This window comes from Pseudorasbora parva, chromosome 7 (genome assembly GCF_024679245.1).
Source record: "Pseudorasbora parva isolate DD20220531a chromosome 7, ASM2467924v1, whole genome shotgun sequence".
NCBI lineage: Eukaryota > Metazoa > Chordata > Actinopteri > Cypriniformes > Gobionidae > Pseudorasbora > Pseudorasbora parva.
The window spans coordinates 46,216,648-46,238,950 of NC_090178.1; the positions used below are offsets into that span (position 1 = coordinate 46,216,648).

The following is a 22,303-nucleotide window of genomic DNA, read 5'->3' on the forward strand; positions in this document are numbered from 1 at the left end:
TTGAGCGAACTGTCGCATCGCAATTGGTTTCTCATCATATGATTAACGATGTTTGAGCCCTTTCAATGTGGCTTTAAGGTGGTTTAAATCTTGCCTATCAGACCGTGGGCTGTTCGTTCCCATGGATGGACACAAGTCAAAAAAGGGCTCTGCCAGATTTGCCGTTCCCCAGGGATCTACTCTGAGTCCCTAACTCTTTAGTATGTATATTTCTCCCCTTGGTAAACTTCTGAGAACACTTGGACTCAGGTTTCATTGTCTGACATCACATGATCACTGATTTGGTGGACCTTATGTGAGGGTTGTGGCTATAAGGGGTACAGCAATGGTCGGAAATGAGGCAAAATCTAACGATAAAAAAATAACAATTAATAAATTTGCTGTTTATCAGATTGTGTTTTATTAACGCCTACACCTACCAAAACCTTAAACCTACCCTTACAATAATGCAAATACAGTAATTAAATGACGCAATATTGATGTGCACATAGGGCTGTATGGGGAAAATAATCTTATTTCTGTTTGAAACATTGGTTGCGTCCGAAATCGCGTACTTCCATACTATATAGTATGCGAAAAACAGTACGCGAGCAGAGTAGTATGTCCGAATTCATAGAATTCGAAAAACAGTATGCGAAAAGTACCCGGATGGCATACTACTTCCGGCGAGATTATGAAGTGCGCATACGATGGACACTTTACTATCCCATGATGCCACGGGAGAGAGGAGCTGGCGTTATATTTGAAAATGGCGGAAAACGGAGATGCAGCTGTTTTCAAGTGTAAGTACTTTATAAACAACTTTTTGTTTATTTGTGGTTAAATTGTTTTTGTTTAACATCATATAAGTAAACGACTGTCTTGTTAGAAGTTTATATGATGTAAAGTAAGGGTGTCCTTTTCCAGCCAATTCAGAAAAATTATAGTTTTATCATTAGTAGACTAATATAAATCAGCTACCGATAGCACTGTTTTCACAAAACAAAGACGTTCATTGTTTAGCAGTTTAATGAGATAATTACACAACTTCAGTAAATTAAAACGATGTATTTCTCCTTTACCAGTGTTGATATTATCAAAATGTTGTTGGTTACACAGCAAACTGCTGTTAACAAGTTTAAATTACCTCAGCTTGTCCATGTACGTTACCGTTAGCATTAATAAACTGACCATGGTTCATCACATGTTAATCTCTGTGTTGATTTTGCAGGGGCTGATGAACACCCACCCGTGTTTTAACCAAGAAGTGAGAGAAAGAAAAGATTCCTTCGGCTACTAGAAATAATTGCTAAACAATGATGTTAATAAAGAAATCAAATGATACAGTGTCTCCTTTCATTTGTTTGTAAATTCACCGTCATGCTGTTTAGCAAGTTATATTACAAAACACTTAATTCCTAGGGCTTTACAGTAGCTATATTGTCAGTGGTAAATTGCTAATATATGGCCTTGAGTATTTTTTTAAAAGGGTTCTGTATGTGTTGCTGGTTTTTGAAACAAGCTAATTGCACGTGTATCTGACAAATATGCTGTCTAACTCTGAATACGAGTGCTGCACTATAGAGAAAAACACACTCCAGACACCATTAAAATGTATTTGCTTTATTTTTGTGTATTTAACTTTCAAATGGATACGTAGGATACAAAGCTTAAAATAAAATCACATAATTTTGCCGTACATAGCGTAAAACACCACCAAAAGGAAAGGTATTAAAATGTTTTTTATTATAGTGTCATCACGAGGAAGGAAGTTTAACTTAAGCAGCTTCGGTAAGTAACTTTCACAGGTTTCAAAAAGATCTAAAAGGACTTTGATAACTAGTAATCTCATTTATAGGGCATCACTTTAAAATAGTTCAATAACGTTAAAGTTATATGTTTCTTTTAAAGCGTGTACAAGATGAAGACTTTACGATCTCGGTAATTTTTGGATTTACTCTTGAAGTAAATAATTTGTAAAACATGAAGCTCAAATATGTGATATGTAACTATAATTTCAAATGTTTGGCACACAAATTCACACTCAGCTTAAGCCATTGTGCCAGTGGTTGGTGGGTGTCGCCTCTAGGGACCACTGTAGCTCCATTAATAGAGACACGCACACACATTTGTTTCTGAGGTAATATTTAAAAGCTAAATACATTATAATACTTGCATTATTTGAGAAATTCCGCACAAGCTCTCGACGTAGGCGTGACCTGCGAGGAGCTGACCGACGCCTCCTCTGGATTGTGAGCTCGAACGATGTAAAAACGCAGATAAAAGCGAAGCAGATCTAAAAACATCGCTGGCGAATGTGTGCAGTCGGTGGAATGGGCTCTTTAAATCTCCGCGCTGTCATGACGGCGTCTATCACGTGACAATTCCATCATGGCGCATGTAGTACGTCCGACTCCATTCATACTACCCGTATTCATACTATATAGAACGTACTTTTTTAACGGTCGCGAAGTACGTTCTAATTCAAATGTAGTACCTACTCACATAGTACGCGATTTCGGACGCACCCATTGTTTCTTTTTTCTGTCTCTAACAGAAATATTATTTTTCTCAACCCATTGCCAGATAATTCACTTCATTTCAAAAACTCACTTCATTTACACCCCCCCCCCCCCCCACACACACACACACACACACACACACTCACACACACACAGAAAACAAGAAAAAAATATCTTATTGTCCTTTTGCTTGTCAAGTAAATGCATCTTGATTTAAGAATTTTGGAATATTTAGACTGTAAACAAGAAAAAAAAATACAAAATAAGAAGAGCATTTTTTGCAGTGTATGAATTTAAAACATAATGTGGTCAGATTTGTGATTTTGATTTCATGGTGACTTCTACCTTTTGAAATGCTGATATGAAGCTGCTAGTGTTCTGAATGAAACTAAGCCGGATGGTTCTGTTGACAGGTCACAGGTCACTTCACAGAGGACTTCCTGTTTAATGCGGCCATCTCTCGGCTCATGGGCCTGACCAACACACTCTCAGTAAGTCTTTCAGGATAATGTGCTTGGAAATTCAAATGATTGATTGAGCTTTCTGAGCTGTCCTTTCTCTGTCACTGTAGCAAGCCTCCGCTCGAGTCGTTCTGCACAGTGTGGAGTTCGAGGAGGCTTTGGCGGCGCTCTGTGTGATGGCGGCGCCCATGTGTCCACACTTAGCTTCTGAACTCTGGGCAGGTATGACAGACTCCTTCCCCTCAACAGCACTACCAAGCAGAGGTGGATTAAGGTGGTCAGAGGCCCCTAGGCTGCTCTTTGTGTGAGGCTCCCCTTAATCACTATGCTTTACTGGAAAAATGAATTAAGTGCCATAGATGATCCACAAGCAAATATGGTGAACAGTCACGTGCAGAGGGGGCAGGGGCGTAGCCATCTTTTCAGAAGTGAGGGGGACAGAAATGTCATAATACCATTTTTTTTTTTTTTTGGACTAATATAATTTATTGCATCTCTTGCTTTTAATTGGGCAAGATATCAAATACACTGCTGAACAATAACCACTAATATCTATAATAATATTCTCCTATTTTTTATGCCAATTTTATTGGTTTATATACTACAAACACTTCTGCATTAAGACTCCATAGATTTTATGCAATGTAAAAAAATGTATATATTCTGATGTAAACCATGCTGTTCTCTGTGTGAATATATAGTAAAGTGTAATTTATTCCAGTGATCAAAGCTGAATTTATCATCATTACTCCAGTCTTCAGTCACATGATCCTTCACTAATCATTCTCAGATGAGGATCTGATGATCAACACACATTTAGGATTAATATCAGTTGTGCTGCTCATGGTGTTGCTTAATTTGTGTGAAAACCATCTAAACATTTGTGGTAAAATTAAAAAAGAGAGAAATTAATACTTTTGTTGATCAGACATGCATTAAATTGATCACAAGTGATATTTTTTTTATATTACAAAAGATAATAATTTATTTAATAAATGCAAATAAAAGCTGTCCATTGAACTTTCTATTCTTTAAAGAATCCTGAAAAATAACATGTAGGCTATCATGGTTTCCACAACATTTTTAAGCAGCACAAGTGTTTTCAACACAGATAATAATCATAAATGCTTCTTGATTATAAAATCCTCATATGAGAATGATTAGTAAAGGATCATGTGACACTGAAGACTGGAGTAATGATGATAAATTCAGCTTTGATCACAGGAATAAATTACTATATATTCACATAGGGGAAAAAAGCTGTTTTAATTTGTAATAATATTTCAAAATATTACTGTTTTAACTATTTTAGATTACATAAATGCAGTCTTGGTGAGCAGAAGATACTAAACATTAAAAGCTGCATTATTCATATGATAGGCTACTTTATTGTCAATAAATAGGCTACATTGAGATGACATGAAAAACACACATAAAGCATATTGTCCCAATTTCACATTGTCGTCGTCACGTTTCGTAACTCATAACGATTGTTTTCCTTCAGCTGCAGCTCCAGCGTGACAGGGTATTTCTTCTACGAATCCGCTTTGGACTTTCTGTGAGAGCGCCCACCTCATATTTAGATGCGAATAAAATAACAAGTCATGCATAGATTATTTTTTTGTCTCTGAATTTAAATCTTGATGTATTCACATTGGTTTCTATGTAAATACACTTGCCCGTGACCTCAAGAAGCGCGCTATCAACCGAGATTAAAGAAAGCTGTCTTTAGCGTCCCTGTTAACTTGCCCGCCCCGCGCAGGTAACGCCGGTTTGAATCCCGCTCGGAGCGGGTCGACTAGGATCGGTGAGACCCAGTAAAAGTGCGGGGGACGAAAAAACATTTTATTAAAAGTGAGGGGGACACGTTGTCACGTTACACATAAAGGAAAAGTGGTGCGAGGACTCAAGTGCAGAAAAATGATAATTTATTTACAAAAACAAAACATAAACTCAAAACAACAACCCACGAGGGGGAAAACATAAAATAGAATAATAACATATAAACTTAAACAAACCAACAGAATCACGGGGAGGACGGAGGACGGAAGACGCAGACATTACACAAGGATCCAACACAGACTGACAAACACAAGGAGATTATAAAGGGAACAAACAAGGCAGATAATGAGGGAGAACAGGTGGGGCAAATTAACCAATAATCAGATAACAAGGGGGAGGGAACTGACAGGGACACGAGCACATGCTCAACATAACAAAACCCACAAGTGCACACAAGACAGGACAGGCATGTGACATTACCCCCTCCTTAAGGAGCGGCTACCAGACGCTCCACTAGGGACGGGAGGGACAGACCCGGGAGGGACAGACCAGGGAGGGACGGGAGGGACAGACCAGGGAGGGACGGGAGGGACAGACCAGGGAGGGACGGGAGGGACAGACCAAGGAGGGACGGGAGGGACAGACCAGGAAGGTACAGACAAGGGAGGGGTAAACAAGGGAGGAACGAGGAAAACAAAAAGTTCAGGAGGCCATGGTGGCCCACAAAGTTCGAATGGCCAGGGAGGCCCACCAAGTTCGAATGGCCAGGGAGGCCCACCAAGTTCGAATGGCCAGGGAGGCCCACCAAGTTCAAGCGGCCGGGGCGGCCCATAGAGTTCAGGCAGCCAGGGCAGTGCGGGTAGAGCAGGGCGCCAGGGAGGCGCGGTGAGAGCAGGGCGCCAGAGAGGCGCGGTGAGTGCAGGGGGCGCCAGGGAGGCGCGGTGAGAGCAGCACGCCTCAGCGGCGCGGTGAGAGCAGGACGCCTCAGCGGCGCGGTGAGAGCAGGACGCCTCAGCGGCGCGGTGAGAGCAGGATGCCTCAGCGGCGCGGTGAGAGCAGGACGCCTCAGCGGCGCACGGAGAGCAGGACGCCTCAGCGGCGCACGGAGAGCAGGACGCCTCAGCGGCGCACGGAGAGCAGGACGCCTCAGCGGCGCACGGAGAGCAGGACGCCTCAGCGGCGCACGGAGAGCAGGACGCCTCAGCGGCGCACGGAGAGCAGGACGCCTCAGCGGCGCACGGAGAGCAGGACGCCTCAGCGGCGCACGGAGAGCAGGACGCCTCAGCGGCGCACGGAGAGCAGGACGCCTCAGCGGCGCACGGAGAGCAGGACGCCTCAGCGGCGCACGGAGAGCAGGACGCCTCAGCGGCGCACGGAGAGCAGGACGCCTCAGCGGCGCACGGAGAGCAGGACGCCTCAGCGGCGCACGGAGAGCAGGACGCCTCAGCGGCGCACGGAGAGCAGGACGCCTCAGCGGCGCACGGAGAGCAGGACGCCTCAGCGGCGCACGGAGAGCAGGACGCCTCAGCGGCGCACGGAGAGCAGGACGCCTCAGCGGCGCATGGAGAGCAGGACTGCTCAGGGGCGCAGGGAGAGCAGGACTGCTCAGGGGCGCAGGGAGAGCAGGACTGCTCAGGGGCGCAGGGAGAGCTGGGCGCCTCAGGGGCGCAGGGAGAGCAGGGCGCCTCAGCGGCGCAGGGAGAGCAGGGCGCCTCAGCGGCGCAGGCAGGGCGTTGGGGAAACTTCTCCAGTCCAGCAGTATCCACCGGCACTGGGACCACCGGAATACGATCTGCTGGCATTGGGACCACCGGAACATGATCTGCCGGAACTGGGACCACCGGAACACGATCCACCGGCACAGGGACCACCGGAACACGATCCACCGGAACTGAGACCACCGGCACACGATCCACCGGAACTGGGACCACCGGAACTGCCTCCGGGGCTTCGGATAAAGCCCTGTGCTCCTTCCACGCATGCAGGACTGCCACCACAAAGCATCCCATCACAGCCCTCCAGGCCGTTTCCGGACTCGGGACCACCGGAATGGAGTCCACCGGCACAGGGACCACCGGAACACGATCCACCAGCACAGGGACCACCGGAACACGATCCACCGGCACAGGGACCACCGGAACACGATCCACCGGCACAGGGACCACCGGAACACGATCCACCGGCACAGGGACCACCGGAACACGATCCACCGGCACAGGGACCACCGGAGCACGATCCACCGGCACAGGGACCACCGGAGCACGATCCACCGGCACAGGGACCACCGGAACATGATCCACCGGCACAGGGACCACCGGCGCACGATCCACCGGAACTGGGACCACCGGAGTGGTGGATGACACCCTGTGCTTTTCCCAAGCATGCAGGACTGCCACCACAAACCCTCCCATTACGGCCCTCCAGGCCATGTCTGGACTCAGGATTCCCGGACTCGGGACCCCCGGAACTGGCACCGAGGGAGAACTTCTCTGCTGAGTCCTCATAGTATGGTTGGATCCTTCTGTCACGTTACACATAAAGGAAAAGTGGTGCGAGGACTCAAGTGCAGAAAAATGATAATTTATTTACAAAAACAAAACATAAACTCAAAACAACAACCCACGAGGGGGAAAACATAAAATAGAATAATAACATATAAACTTAAACAAACCAACAGAATCACGGGGAGGACGGAGGACGGAAGACGCAGACATTACACAAGGATCCAACACAGACTGACAAACACAAGGAGATTATAAAGGGAACAAACAAGGCAGATAATGAGGGAGAACAGGTGGGGCAAATTAACCAATAATCAGATAACAAGGGGGAGGGAACTGACAGGGACACGAGCACATGCTCAACATAACAAAACCCACAAGTGCACACAAGACAGGACAGGCATGTGACCCGCGTCCCCCGCATAATCTATGCCCATGAGAGGGGGGAGCTTTGGGTGCTCAAGCCCCTGCCCTTTTTCAAAATAAATCAAAAGTGCCCCTCTCAGACAAATGTCAATGATAATATTTGTGGTCCATAAAACAAAATAAATTTGACTTATAATAACATGACAATGTGTACAATAGTAACGAATGGCTCAAAAGTCAGAAAATGTGTTTATTTTTTCTTATAAGTCGGTCTGAGGCGTTGCCATAACGCGTTGCTATGGGTTGCGTGCGGTTTTACTGGCTGATTTTCCACAGTCTATTCGGAAACGGCTCTCGAGCCATATATGGTTCTTTCAGAGTGTCTGTGGCTTTACAGGGCAAAATTAAACCAAAAGTTTCTCTCATCAATAATCAAAGCTAACGTGTCGATTTAATCAAAAATCTCTATTATATAATTTTAAATATTACATCATTCATAAATGCCTGTTTTTCATGTATTATAACGTTACACCAACCAATCATGAATTGGCAAAACAAGAAACAACTCGGTTGAAAATGTTATAAATCAAATTGCATCGTTGACAGGATGTTAACTGACAAACAAAAAAGAACTGAACATAACCATGCAGCGCCAAAAGTCGCATTAGTGGTAAAGTGTTACTTTGTATTTAAATGTAAATTGATACACCGTTTACTATTTGACGAAACTATCAAAGTTAATGAAGCCCAAGTGCCACCGGCAGCCTATTATGTGAAGTGTAGGCTTTGCGAAATGTTGACATAAAAGGACTCTATTATATTACCATTTTTGATAGTTATGCAGCATTATGAAAGAAGTCTCTTATGCTCATTAAGCCTGCATTTATTTGATCAAAAACAGCAATATTGTGAAATATTATTAAACTAATGGTTTTCTATTTTAATAGACTTTAAAATATAATTTATTCCTGTGATCTAAGCTAAATCATCATTACTCCAGTCTTATGTCACATGATCCTTCAGAAATCTTTCTAAAATGATGATTTAATGGCAATGTTAGAAACAGAGTTGCTGCTTAATATTTTTCATAACCTGCTGTGATACTCTTTTCAAGATTTTTTGGTTACAAAAAAGTTAAAAAGAACATCATGTAATAATAATATTTTACAATATTGGGCAACTACTTTTGTTTTTTGATTAAATAAATGCAGACTTGATGAGCATAATAGAGTTCTTGCAAAAAAAGAAGAAAATGGGATCCAATTTGTTTTTGTTACATATTGCCCTTTTTTACATGAGCCCCTGCCCCTGAAGAGCTCTCTGCACGTCCCTGATGGTGAACTGGCATATTTGACACACATTGAGATGGCTAATACTACCATGTTGCCTCAACATTCCTTCAAGTGGTGGACCACTACAGTCCCTGACAAAAGTCTTGTCGCTTATCTATTTTCTAGAAATACCTGATATTAACCTGACTTTTAATTAATTCATTGGTGTTAGAAATAGCTCATATGAAAAGCTAAAACCCTCCCAAATGATGTTTAATGCACTGAAATAAATAATTTTCACAGAAAAAATATTTATCATTTAATCAAGACAGAAAGGTCAAATTTTGGCATGACAAAAGTTTTGTCGCCTATACAGAAATTGAACAAATTTACTGCAAATACAAAAATATGTCAGCAAATTAAGTTGTGGTGCTGTGAGATCCAAATTTAATATCTTGTATGACTTCCATGAGCTTGAAGGACTGCATCCATGCGGTTTGGCAAGGATTCATACAATTTATTGATGAAGTCATCAGGAATAGCTAAGAAAGCAGTCTTGCATGCCTCCCAGAGTTCATCAATATTCTTTGGTTTCGTCTTCCATGCGTCCTCTTTCATCCTACCCCACATATGCTCAATGATGTTCATGTCTGGTGACTGGGCTGGCCAATCCTGGAGCATCTTGATCTTCTTCGCCTTGAGGAACTTTGATGTGGAGATGGAAGTATGCGATGGAGCACCGTCCTGCTGCAGAATTTGGCCTCTTTTATGGTTGGGAATATAAGAGGTAGCTAAGATTTCTTGGTATTTTAGACTATTGATGTTGCCTTCCACCCTGAAGATCTCTCGCACACCCCATACTGGATGTAACCCCAGACCATGATTTTTCTGCCACGAAACTTCACTGTTTTCTGGGTGAATCTCGGATCCATTCTGGCTCCAGTAGGTCTCCTGCAATATTTGCGGCGACTGTGGTGTAATTCAACAGAAGATTCATCTGAAAATCCACCTTCTGCGTCCATCCTTTTAGCAGGCTGTGGGCCTTGGCAAATGCCACACGGGTTTTCAATTGTCTTTTGTTTAGTGCTGGCTTCTGGGCACTGATTCGACCATGGAGGCCATTTCGAGACAGAATCCAACAAACTGTTCTGGTTGACACAGGGACTTCAGGTGACCAGGTCTCGTGGAGCTCTGCTGCAGTGGAAAATGGGCTGGCCTTGGATTTTCGAGCCAACAAACGGTCCTCTTGAGCAGTTGTCTTGCGGGGTCTGCCTGACCTGGGCTTGTCAAAAATGTCTCCAGTCTCTTCAAATCTTTTTTTTATCCTCTGTACTTGACGCTGAGACACATTGAAGGTGTCTGCCACATCAGCAGTGGATCTGGTCTTCAGCCTCATGATAATCAAAACTTTAGTCTCAGGGTGAATCTTAGGCATGTTTGCAGAGGTCTAGTTGCAGTTGATGTGAAGGTCTAGTGTACTGGGGTTCTTTTTATACACACTTGAGACCTAATTGATCCATTATTAGTCACAGGTGAAGCTCATATGACAAGGTGACAACACTTATGTCTTTGCAATAATTGACTCAATGGGCTTTACCAAGCTGTGAATATTAGAATACTTTTTGAAAGTTTAGTTTTTCACTGAAACATCATCACAAAAGCTGGTGGGATTAAAATGAGCCATTTCTTTCAAAAAAAAATCTTGATTAGAAATATATTTCAGCGGCACTTTAGGTCAATTTGTACACAAGCGACAAGACTTTTGTCAGGGACTGTACAGTACAAAAATGACCACCACACCACATAGGTAAAATGAGAAATTGACATTACAGATGAAACACAAATACAAACAAGCACAAGGCCCAGTGCTTAGAAGTAGCCCTTTCATGCATGAATTATGAACAACATTATCTAGATTTTTTAAAGATTATTTTTATTTCTTTAATATGATGCTAAAATTGAAATCCATTTTCATTTTTACAAAATTTAACTTTATTTAAAAGTTATTTAACTGTCCACATATGTGGACACCATGCAACTAAAGCGTGATGGGACATAAAGCCACAGATGACAATATGGAACATTGTGTTCCATAGTCATTTTTAATGGTTATTTATGTTGATATATTTGTTTAAAGTCTCTTTTATTACAATATAAGACAAATCATAACATCTGTGTAAAAATAGAACAGATATACTAGCAGGTTAGAGAAATCAGACTTTATGCAATCTGACTCCGCTGTTGCATGACGTCCACAAACGTGGACAGTTATGTTTTGGTGCATAAAAACTACATTTTACTCTAAATTTTGTTTATAAAATACTAACATATTCATCATACTTTTTTGTATCTACTAATATTTTTATATATAATATATATCTACTAATTTTTTTAGCTCAATTGACCTCCTTGTATAAAAGTATTTCACAGATATGCCTGGGGCATTTGGCACATGGCTACTGCTGTCAGCCATCTTGGCTTAATGATCTAATCAAGCAACGAATATTTGTAATACAAGGCAGTAGCCACTGTTACAATACTGCTGTCAGTCTACTGACACTGCCCTCAAGTGGTTTGGAGATAATAACCATGAGAAATGACCTTAAAATGGAGTTAAATTAACTGTCCCCAAATGTGGACACCATGCATGTATCGGAGATGGTGAAAAAATATTACCCTCTGCAATCGCAGTCACAAAACAATTACAAAGAAAATATTTAGGATAACTATAAACAGGAAAGCAACAATTTACAGCATTCACAGCTCAACTGCAAGCTGGTTTAGCTTTATAAACCTGAACTGTGTATAAAAAAAGCCTTAATAAAAACGGCAGGGATTCCCTCCATCTCCACCGTCGGCCCGAACTGTTCATGTTGTGTTTCCACCATAGACTGTAAAAAAATATGCATTGTCCGTGACATCACCCATTGCATTCCGATAAGCCGTTCTGAAGCGTAAAGTAGGGGCGAGCTGACCGTTGCCATGTTGTGAGCAAGTCATCGCGTGTCACTCCCGAAAAACAGAAAATGGGCAAAAAGGCGGGATGTGGGCGGAGCTAAGGTGACGCAATGACTATAGACGGCAGATAAATGGCTATCCACCTGTCACTCAAAGTAACCACTTCCTTAATTATGCAGAACTTTAAGGCTTTATATAACGTAAACGAATGAGTTATGAAAAAAAAATCTACCCCCTCACAGTTGCTTGAAGGTCAAAATTAGCCGAATAGGCAAAAACCACAATTTGTACCAGGCTTTAAACATGTTTTTTTCTGCTGTAAATTTGGGAACTTTAACATGAGCTCAATGAGATTCTGCTCCCTTCTGGAGCCTGGAATTGCAGTTTACATTACTTCTGTATTGCCTTCAAGAGAGATCACGGGAGGTTGCCGCTTGGTTTCCACTTGAGTCTGGAACGGCACGGCAAAATAGAAGATCGAGCGCGAGTGTGTTAGGGAAAGATGTCATGCGCGCGGGTATAAAAGGAGCTTGCGGGCTCCCGTTTCCTCGCGTGTTTCTGAAGAAGTTATTTCCTGCACGCGCAAGCATCAAATGTGCACTCGGGTATTAATGCCATTTAAAGGGTTATTAATTCAGCGATTAGCATATGGCTTTGTATCTAGAAACCCTGGAGTATATTCGAATGATTGTGTTTCCTCCCCTCATATCTCCCTGAGACGAGAGATTTATGGATTTTATTTCTGGAAAAATTCCTCCCATGACAGAAATATCGGCAATTTGCGTCATTGGAGGAATTTTTGGCCAGATGCTAAAGACTACAGCCAGCAGAGGGAGCTATTTCCGCATGTTTTCAACCCGCATATGGGAGATGAGATCGCACTCACAGCTCAGCTCGGCTCAGGCATTTATGTAAACAGTGAGTGTTTCAACTTATCAAATTAATTCCTATGAAAGTTAATCTTCCAAAGGCATGAACTGAACACGCGCTGTGAATCTATGCCGCGAGCATGGACGTGTTTACCTCAGCTCATCATGATCTCATCCACGACGGTCAATGTATTGTGACTCCGCAAGCGTTTGTGCCGTGACACTCCCTCAGCGGCTAAATCACATATTGAAAGGACACATTCCGTTTTTAATCGTAGTGTCTGTTCTTTAACTGAACTGATTTTATGAAAATGAACGCAGTCGCGGTGGGAAAGTGATCCAGTGATTCAGTAGCGGTGGCTTTGGGAGTGGCCTCGTAGGGCAGGGAAGCATTCTGGGAATTGTAGTCTTTCATCCTCATGAGACAAAAACACATTTTCTGTCTTTTCTCAGTCTAGAAAGCACCAAATTAAAAAATAATTTCACATTTCTACTACATTGATGACCCAGTTTAAATACAGATTAATCTTCCAGCGCTGAAGTACCCCTTTAAAAATGCTGCTATTCAATATGATCTAGTTAGTAGAATGCGTGTAGTGATATCACCACTCAGGATTTGTCACTTGTCTGTTGCCTGGTTACCAGTTTCTCTGTAGCTGGCTAAGCGCGCTATTTGAGCGATGTAAATACAGATTTACATAACTAAAATAAATAGCTGAGCGCACTTTATAACGCAAAATTAAAAAAAAAATAGAGCCAGCCTTAAAGAGCTGCTGCTAGCTAGCAGGCCTCCTGCTGCGGATCTCGTCTTCGAATGAAGTGTCTTCAAATGAAGATTCAGCAGTCTTGAAGTATCCAGGCAATTTAGGGATTTTTGTTCTCTCTGGTTATGTCGTTCTTTTTTTCCTTTATATTTTTCATTTTTTTGCTTCACTATCGTACTTCCTTTAGCGATAGCAGTGAAATGAAAACCAGCACCTGATTGGACAGATGCACAGACCCAAGTCACATATATCCAATCACCTGCTTTTTTTTTTTTTTTTTTGTGCTAAAGCAAATACATCGTTTAAAATAAATTAAAAATAAGTCTGGCCAATCCGGGGCCCCCTCTACACGTGGCTGCAGCCTAGGCAAGCCTGTGCATTAATCCGCACCTTAGGTACAAAAAGAAAAATGTCATAAAAGTGGTCCTTGAGACTTACTGTATGTGCTAAAAGTCTTCTTAAGCCATGCGATGAAAGTTGTTATTCTTCTTCGATGTTGCCCTCAAAGCTTTTTGGTGTTTGCACTCCATGTTCAAATGTGCCACAATAGGTCTGCATCAAACCTAGGGCGGCTCAATTATGGCCAAATCACGATTATTTTAATCAGTGAGCACGTTTACATGCACACCAGTAAACTGACAACGCAAGTAAACCGCGTTTACATGACTTTATTAACAAACCGGGTTATTTCCTTGTAGTGACGTCAAACATAATAATGTTTGTATCTGACTCTGAGATTTTCACGTCAGTTGTGATGTTAAATAAAGCGCGCACCGTGTCAGCGGCTCACATTATCCCTCATCAGTTACAGACGCAGCGTTTTGACTGAACCTCTTCTGCTTCTGCTGCGTGAGATGAGAACACATCTTTACAATTTTTTGGGTCTTAAAAGAGTCTGTGTTTGTTATATATGTCCTTATTTCATGCAAAACACTCGCTGGATGCGTTTAAATCTGCTCTGAGTTTGCGTTTTTGTCACCTATCACACATGCGCACTTCAGTAAGCCGACAGAAAGCAGGTTAATGCGTTTACATGCCACGCAAAATCAGGGTAAGAGGCAAAAAACTGCCTGTGTCGACCGGTTTATGCTTACGCCGTTTATGACCTTACTTCGATAAAAGAAAACGGGTTACTGCGTTTACATGACCATTATTGGTGGGTGATATAATCAAGTTCTTATTTCCCGACATGAGTCTTTTAAATATCAGTTAGGGCTGCACGATATTCCAAAAAATCACTGGCAGTGTGAATGAACCAAAACCAAACAATCCAGGGATGCATTATCAGTGTATTTTCCAGAACCTCGGTGTGAAAGGGGCTTTTGTGTTCATGATTTGCAGTCGCAAAGTGCCATCTTATCTTGAATCAGAGGGCAAGATATGCTTCGATGTAACAAAGCTAAATTAAAGGGTTAGTTCACCCAAAAATGAAAGTTATTTCATTAATTACTCATGTACCCTCATGTCGTTGGACACCCGTAAGACCTTCGTTCATCTTCAGAACACAAATGAAGATATTTTGGTTGAAAGCTGAGAAAGGCTTCAGAAAGACCTCCATTGGCATTCAGTACATTCCCCCTGACCCGCTCACAGGACCCATAAAGGCACTAAAGACGTCGCTACAAAGTCCATCTCACTACAGTGGCTGTACAATCATTTTACAATGCGACGAAAATAGTTTTTGTGCGCACAAAAATCTAAATAACGTGAACTTATTGACGTGAACTCGACACATGCGCGAGAATATCTATCGCCTGAGCTCACGGCCGAGACCTACACAGAAGACAATAACTTGGCGGATGAAGTCATCATTTAGATTTTTTTTGCACACAAAAACTATTCTCGCCGCTTTCTAACATTTTTGTACAGCCACTGTAGTGAGATGGACTTTGTAGCGGCGTCTTTAGTGCCTTTAATGGTCCTGTGAGCGGGTCAGGGGGAATGTACTGAATGCCAATGGAGGTCTTTCTGAAGCCTTTCTCAGCCATCAACAAAAATATCTTCATTTGTGTTCTGAAGATGAACGAAGGTCTTACGGGTGTCCAACGACATGAGGGTACATGAGTAATTAAAGGGGGGGTGAAACACTCAGTTTCAGTCAATCTCATGTCAATCTTGAGTACCTATAGAGTAGTATTGCATCCTTCAAATCTCCGAAAAGTCTTTAGTTTTATCATATTTATAAAAGAAATATGGGCTGTACCGAGTCTTTCCGGAAAAAACCGAGCGCCTGGAGGCGTATCGTGTGGGCGGAGCTAAAGAATGACAAGCGCGCAAAGCGGTGACGTCCTCAAGCGTGGAGAAACCCATCGCTATCTCAGCTAATACAGATAATGATCCACAATCAAATCTGAGGGAGAAATAAATTGAACAGGAGAAACGGCAACATCAGGACGTCCGTCTCTGTGGTATGGACTGTATTTAATGGCCTCTCCACATTTCTGTGTGTTTACTCGCAGTGTATGAGGACATGATTCGGTTTATGGACTATTGTATGCGACTAGACCTTAGAAGTAGCAAGCAAAACGGTTTTGCACGTCAGAATACTGTAACGTTATACAGAGAACAACAATGGAGTAACCGTTAACAGTTAGCGCATTTGAATGACGAAGCACGCGATCGTATCGTTTACTGATGTTCACTCATGCGACGGTAGCCAACAGCACAGACATTTGAAGCAGTTTAAGTTTACTCACCGGCTGCTTCCAAAGCAGGACCGAAGCTTTATCGCTGGGACTGCTCCGTCTAAAACACACTTCTTTGGTATGATTTGGTAAAGTCCTGACAGCAGTGGCGTGTAAATCCATTTTGAGACGCAACTGAAGCGATGTTGTGAAGCTTCCCGTCATTTCTGCGTTCAAATCGGTTCAAATGCAGCGCTGCCTTCCCGGAATGCTGTGCTGAAGCGTTGAAGTCGCTCGACGTCACCCATAGGAATAAAGTGGAGCGCGGTGCGACATAAGTGTTCACGGACGACTGGATCTGCACCTGAGAGACTGTTTACGCCGTTCTCTAGTCACGCGCGCGCGCGCACCCTACCGGGAGAAGAGCCCGTACGGCCCATACAAGGACCTTCCGCTCTAGTAACGTCAAGTCGAGCCATACTCGAAAAAAACTCGCCGAAACTTGTGAGAAACCAGAAGGAGTATTTTTAACACCGAAATACTCCATCAAACGTCCAACATTAGTTTTTGAAACTTTGTCTATGTTTAGGATGGGAATCCAAGTCTTTAACAGTGGAAAAAGCTCAGTATGCATCAAACAGCATTTCACCCCCCCTTTAATGAAATAATTTTCATTTTTGGGTGAACTAACCCTTTAAGCAGACGGTCTGCTTATACTCTCATGACTGCTAGTTGGCATGCAGGTGTAAAGTTACTCATAGTTAGTCAAATGTCTTAATTGGACCAACAAAATAAAGTGTTACCTTTTCTGGGCGACCTGTTTATGGGTAATTCATAAAGTCAGTGTCCGGTTTGCTGCGTCAGTGCAAATTCAGTTTAAGATTTTTCTGCCTGAACTGTGAATGTCTGACTGGTGCTTTCTGTGCAGATCAGTGCAGATTATTGCTAGAATAAAAAAGGATTTAAAAAAAAAAAGAAAAAAAAAAGAAACTGACTCTAGATGAAATTGAGTAATTGTGAGCTGTGTGAAAAGTCGTGGAAATGCTGGTGGTGAGGAGAAAAGGAAACTGTTGGCCCCTGTTGTCCATTCCCTCACATCCCACTATTGTAACACACACACACACACACACACACACACACACTCTCTCTCTCTCTCTCTCTCTCTCTCTCTCTCTCTCTCTCTCTCTCTCTCTCTCTCACACACACACACACACACACACACACACACACACACACACACACACAATAAAGACAAGCGGAAATGCACATCCTTCCTGAAGGCCATGTTGAGGTCAGGCTGAGGTTTCTAAATGTGTAGTATGGACCATCGCGTGAGCAACAGACACTGTGTGTGTGTGTGTGTGTGTGTGTGTGTGTGTGTGTGTGTGTGTGTGTGTGTGTGTGTGTGTGTGTGTGTGTGTGTGTGTGTGTGTGTGTGTGTGTGTGTGTGTGTGTGTGTTACTCCATCATATTTGATAGTTTTCTGATAAAGCTGTTGCACACAATCTACGACATGCCTTCTGTCATCGTGCGGCTCACGTGTCTTTCTGGTGTGAAATCATTACAGATTATTATAAATTAAATATAAGAATGTAATTAACAGTTAGTAATATTTTAAGATGAACATTTACTGGAGCAACTTAGATGAGCATTGATCAAACTAAGCATTCAAGCACACACCGTCCCACTGAGATATTATTGGGAGAGTGATAACCGATATGAGGATTTAATGCAAGTCTATTTTTGTCTTTGAATTATCTTGTTTTAGCTTTTCTCAGCAAATATTAATATGTGATTCCTGTGATTAATTGTTAGCACATTTTAATGGTGTTGAAACTCATTGGCGGTTTCTCGAATGCCCTCTCAGGCTTGTCTCAGGTGAGGACTCCTCCAGAATGTGTGCTGTCTGCGAAGGGAAGTGTCCTTCAGCAGCCGTGGCCTAGTGTGGACCCAGAGTACCTACAGACCCCCGACACACTCCAGCTCTCCGTACGGGTATGTGCCACACACACTCACACACATACACACTCATGCACACACAGACACACACACACACAGAACTGTCAACACAGCATACACACAGACACGCACACTCATGCACACTCATATACAGACACACACACACACACAGACACACACACACACAGAACTGTCAACACAACATACACACAGACACGCACACACATACACACACACACACACACAGAACTGTCAACACAACATAAACACAGACACGCACACACATGCACACTCATACACACACACACACAGAACTGTCAACACAACATAAACACAGACACGCACACTCATGCACACTCATATACACACACACACACAGAACTGTCAACACAACATGCACACTCATGCACACACACTCATGCGCACACACGCACACATTAGGTTTTTGTGAATTGTGGGGACTTTCCATAGGTGTAATGGATTTTACACTGGACAAACTGTACATTATATCTCCCTACACTGCCCCTAAACCTACCCATCACACACACACACACACTCTCTCACACACACACACACACACACACACATTTGTACACACGTGCACACACACAGAACTGGCCAAACAACATACACACTTGCACAATCATACACACACACACAGAACTGGCAACACAACATACACAATTTCACAATCATACACACACACACAGAACTGTCAACACAACATAAACACACACACAAACATACACAGACACACACTCACATGCACACACACACAGACACACACTTGTACACATGCACAGAACTGGCAACACACATACCCACCATATACACACATTATTCGCAGTGTCTCTCAGAGAACGTTTCCTTTGAGGAAATTAGGAATGTTTGAACGGGTACCTCTGTGTTTCGGGGATCATCAGGATGTTTGTTTGCTGAATATTCAGCACAGGATGTTCTCTGGGAAAGTGGCAGAGGGAAAGTGTTTACCTCCGACTCAAAAGCCTGTGTTTCAGTACAGGCGCTCTGTAATTTGTGTGTGTGTGTGTGTGAAGGAATTGGCCTCTGAATTTGGCATGATGAGTGAACGATTATTACAGACTTCATCCATCTGGGGGCTGAGTTCTTCTTCCCATGAATGTCTTTTAAGGTCTCGGGCATGTGTGTGTGTGTGTGTGTGTGTGTGTGTGTGTGTGTGTGTGTGTGTGTGTGTGTGTGTGTGTGTGTGTGTGTGTGTGTGTGTGTGTGTGTGTGTGTGTGTGTGTGTGTGTGTGTGTGTGTGTGTGTGTGTGTGTGTGTGTGTGTGTGTGTGTGTCTCTACTTGCCCTCATGCATGTGTTAATGTTCAGAAGTCTTGGTGTTAATTGGTGAATTAATGCTGCCTTGTTCCTCATTTTGTCTGAAATCAGAGGCAGCATCACTTGAATTCTGCATGGAGAAGACAATCCCTGAATCCTTTGCAAGAAAGCTTAAGGATTGTGTATCGATTGTGCTTATATTGTAATAAGCGCACAAAAGTTTTGTGTTGTTAGTAGGGATGCACAATCAGTTCGGCCAGCATATCAGTACAGGCCGATATATGTTCATTTTTAATGTTGATTCAGGCTTGAATTACTCTCTTAGATATCTGGCTACAGGACTCTTTTATGGGGTCTACACATGCCTAATTTCATAACAAAACATAAAATTAAAAACATTGTCTACTGCAATTAGGGCTGTGAGATTATGACAAAAATCATAATTGTCGATTATTCCCTTGAAAATGTAATTGCGATTATTAAACACGATTATCACAATTTACATTAAATGATGTTTTGAATAGCTTTATACTAGGGGTGTAACGATACACTAGTGTCACGATTCGATATAAATCACGATACTTAACTTATCGGTGCACTTACTGATATTTATGACAAAATAAAGAGTTTTTTTTAAACTTTTTTTATTTTGTTTTTTTATTACAATTTAAATAGTGTTGTTGTTGTTGTTGTATTATTAACAGGGCCCACAAATATCCCCCCATTGCATCATTATGCATTATATTCAACATTATATATGTAAGGGATAATGTACACCCAGCCGGTTGTCCCGACAGAGTGATCAGGACCCCGACGCGAAGCGGAGCATCACTCTGAAGGGGTTTATTCTGTGAAAACAACCGGCTGGGTGGACATTATCCCTTACATATATAATGTTGAATATAATGCATAATGATGCAATGGGGGGATATTTGTGGGCCCTGATAATAATACAACAACAACAACACTATTTAAATTGTAATAAAAAAACAAAATAAAAAATGTTTAAAAAAAACTCTTTATTTTGTCATAAATATCAGTAAGTGCACCGATAAGTTAAGTATCGTGGTTTCGTAGCCTTTATCTATTGCTGCTAAATGTTGAAAATGAATGCTGAAAGGGTTAGTTCACCCAAAAATGAAACCAAGCCTATGATTTACTCACCCTCAAGTTATCATAGGTGTATATGACATTCTTCTGTCAGACAAATACAATCAGAGTTATATTTAAAAAGTCCAGGCTAACGTTAATCCAAGCAGTAGTTGTAGTTGTGTTTGAAGTCCATAAAAATGCAGCTGTCCGTCAAATAACGTGCTCCACACGACTCCGATGGGTTAATAGAGCCTTCTGATTCGAATCGATGCGTTTGTGTAAGAAAAAGATCTGTATTAAAAACGTTATAAAGGAAACCCGCCTTGAAGTCTTCCATTGTAACCCACGGCTGTTTAAGCCACAAGATGGCGCCAGCGTTAAGCACAGAAGTAGAACCGGTCAAGATAACTCGTAGTACCCGTATGAGCGGGTGTTATCTGGAAATAACGTACCGCTGGAATGCGCGATTGACCAATCAGAATCAAGTATTTCACAGAGGCGTGTAATAATTTGGTTTAATGTCACTGAAACTCCGAAAACGTAATTTTTTTTTCCCCCAAGGCACCACGCTTGAGTTCACTGAGCTCCTGAGAGTGACCCATTCTCTCACTAATGTTTGTAAAAGTGTCGGCATGCCTGGTGCTTGATTTTATTTGTCTGTGGCCATGAAGGGATTGAACACCTGAACTCAATGATTTGGAAGGGCATCCCAATACTTTTGGCAATATAGTGTATAAACTCAGAGTTGAAAGAAAGGAGGTCAGAATTGTGGGATAAGAAGTCGAGCGGGTCCATAAAAGCTTTCGGGCCTACGCTCTATTGCTGTGGATTTTCGTCCACCTGTCGTTGGTTGGTATGCGGGCGATTTCCTGCGCTAGAAGAGCTGTACCTGAATTACTCACTCAAGCAAAAAAAAAGTATTATGTCTGAATCAATAACAGAAAATCACTTGAATGCAGTTGGTCAAACTAGCTCAACTACTGTAAATTAAATAAACAAAGTCAACCGTTTTAATGTTTTTCTCAACCAAACAATTTGCAAAACTCCTTGGAAAGAATACTCACCCATTTTTGACACATATATAACTGGTATGACAAAGGCAGCGAGAAATAATGTAACCTACAAATAAGGAAGATGTTACAGCATATCCTGTTGAAAAGTACTACCCAGAAAGCTTTGCTGCGCCCACTCAGAGCCCGGCCTCAGACGGGCACCAGCCTGGTGGTATTTTAGGGAATCCCCTCTTTATGTGGACAGCTGAACTACTTTGGGACTCATAATAACAGGGTTGTTTTTCTCCCATGATGCAGTCCAACTGTATGTGTGTGTTTAATGTCACCACAGACACACTGAGGAGCAGATGCTGTGTTTCACACAAATACACACACACAACTAACAGCAGACCCTAAAGCTAGGTATACACCCTCAAAGGGTTTCTTTGTTGAGCCATCCCATGATACACCATAAGCACTTGAACACACAACAACTGCTGATTTAGAGGAAAATCTTTTTATATTTTGGCTCTGCTTGAGCATTTGGCGAGTAGAGCTAATTTAATTTCTCAAAGCAATTGTCTCAACTTTTGGAGCGTCATTTGGCAAAGCCTTGAGATTTTCATTTTCGTTTTACCTCATTTTTTTCCCTCACTCTTGGTGCACAACTTTTTTCCATTATAAATACAGAGACTTCTTGTTTTATAGTTCATATTTACACATTATTAAACCACACTTAAACAGTATACATATGGTAGTGTGTGTATATACACTATATTGCCAAAAGTATTGGGACACCCCTCCAAATCATTGAGTTCAGGTGTTCAATCACTTCATGTCCACAGGTGTATAAATCGAGCACTGG

At 42.3% G+C, this 22,303-nt stretch overlaps 1 protein-coding gene across 2 annotated transcripts in view; it reads left to right on the plus strand.

The window, feature by feature from the left end:
• lars2 (leucyl-tRNA synthetase 2, mitochondrial) overlaps window positions 1-22,303 on the plus strand; it is a 182,832-nt gene that overhangs the window by 149,477 nt on the left and 11,052 nt on the right. The window contains exons 18-20 of one of the 2 annotated variants that reach the window (XM_067449359.1): window positions 2,915-2,992; window positions 3,073-3,184; window positions 17,965-18,092. The exons of the other annotated variant lie outside the window; for it this stretch is intronic. Coding sequence (XP_067305460.1) covers window positions 2,915-2,992; window positions 3,073-3,184; window positions 17,965-18,092 — 318 coding nt within the window. The remainder of the gene's footprint in view (window positions 1-2,914; window positions 2,993-3,072; window positions 3,185-17,964; window positions 18,093-22,303) is intronic. 2 annotated transcript variants of the gene reach the window in all.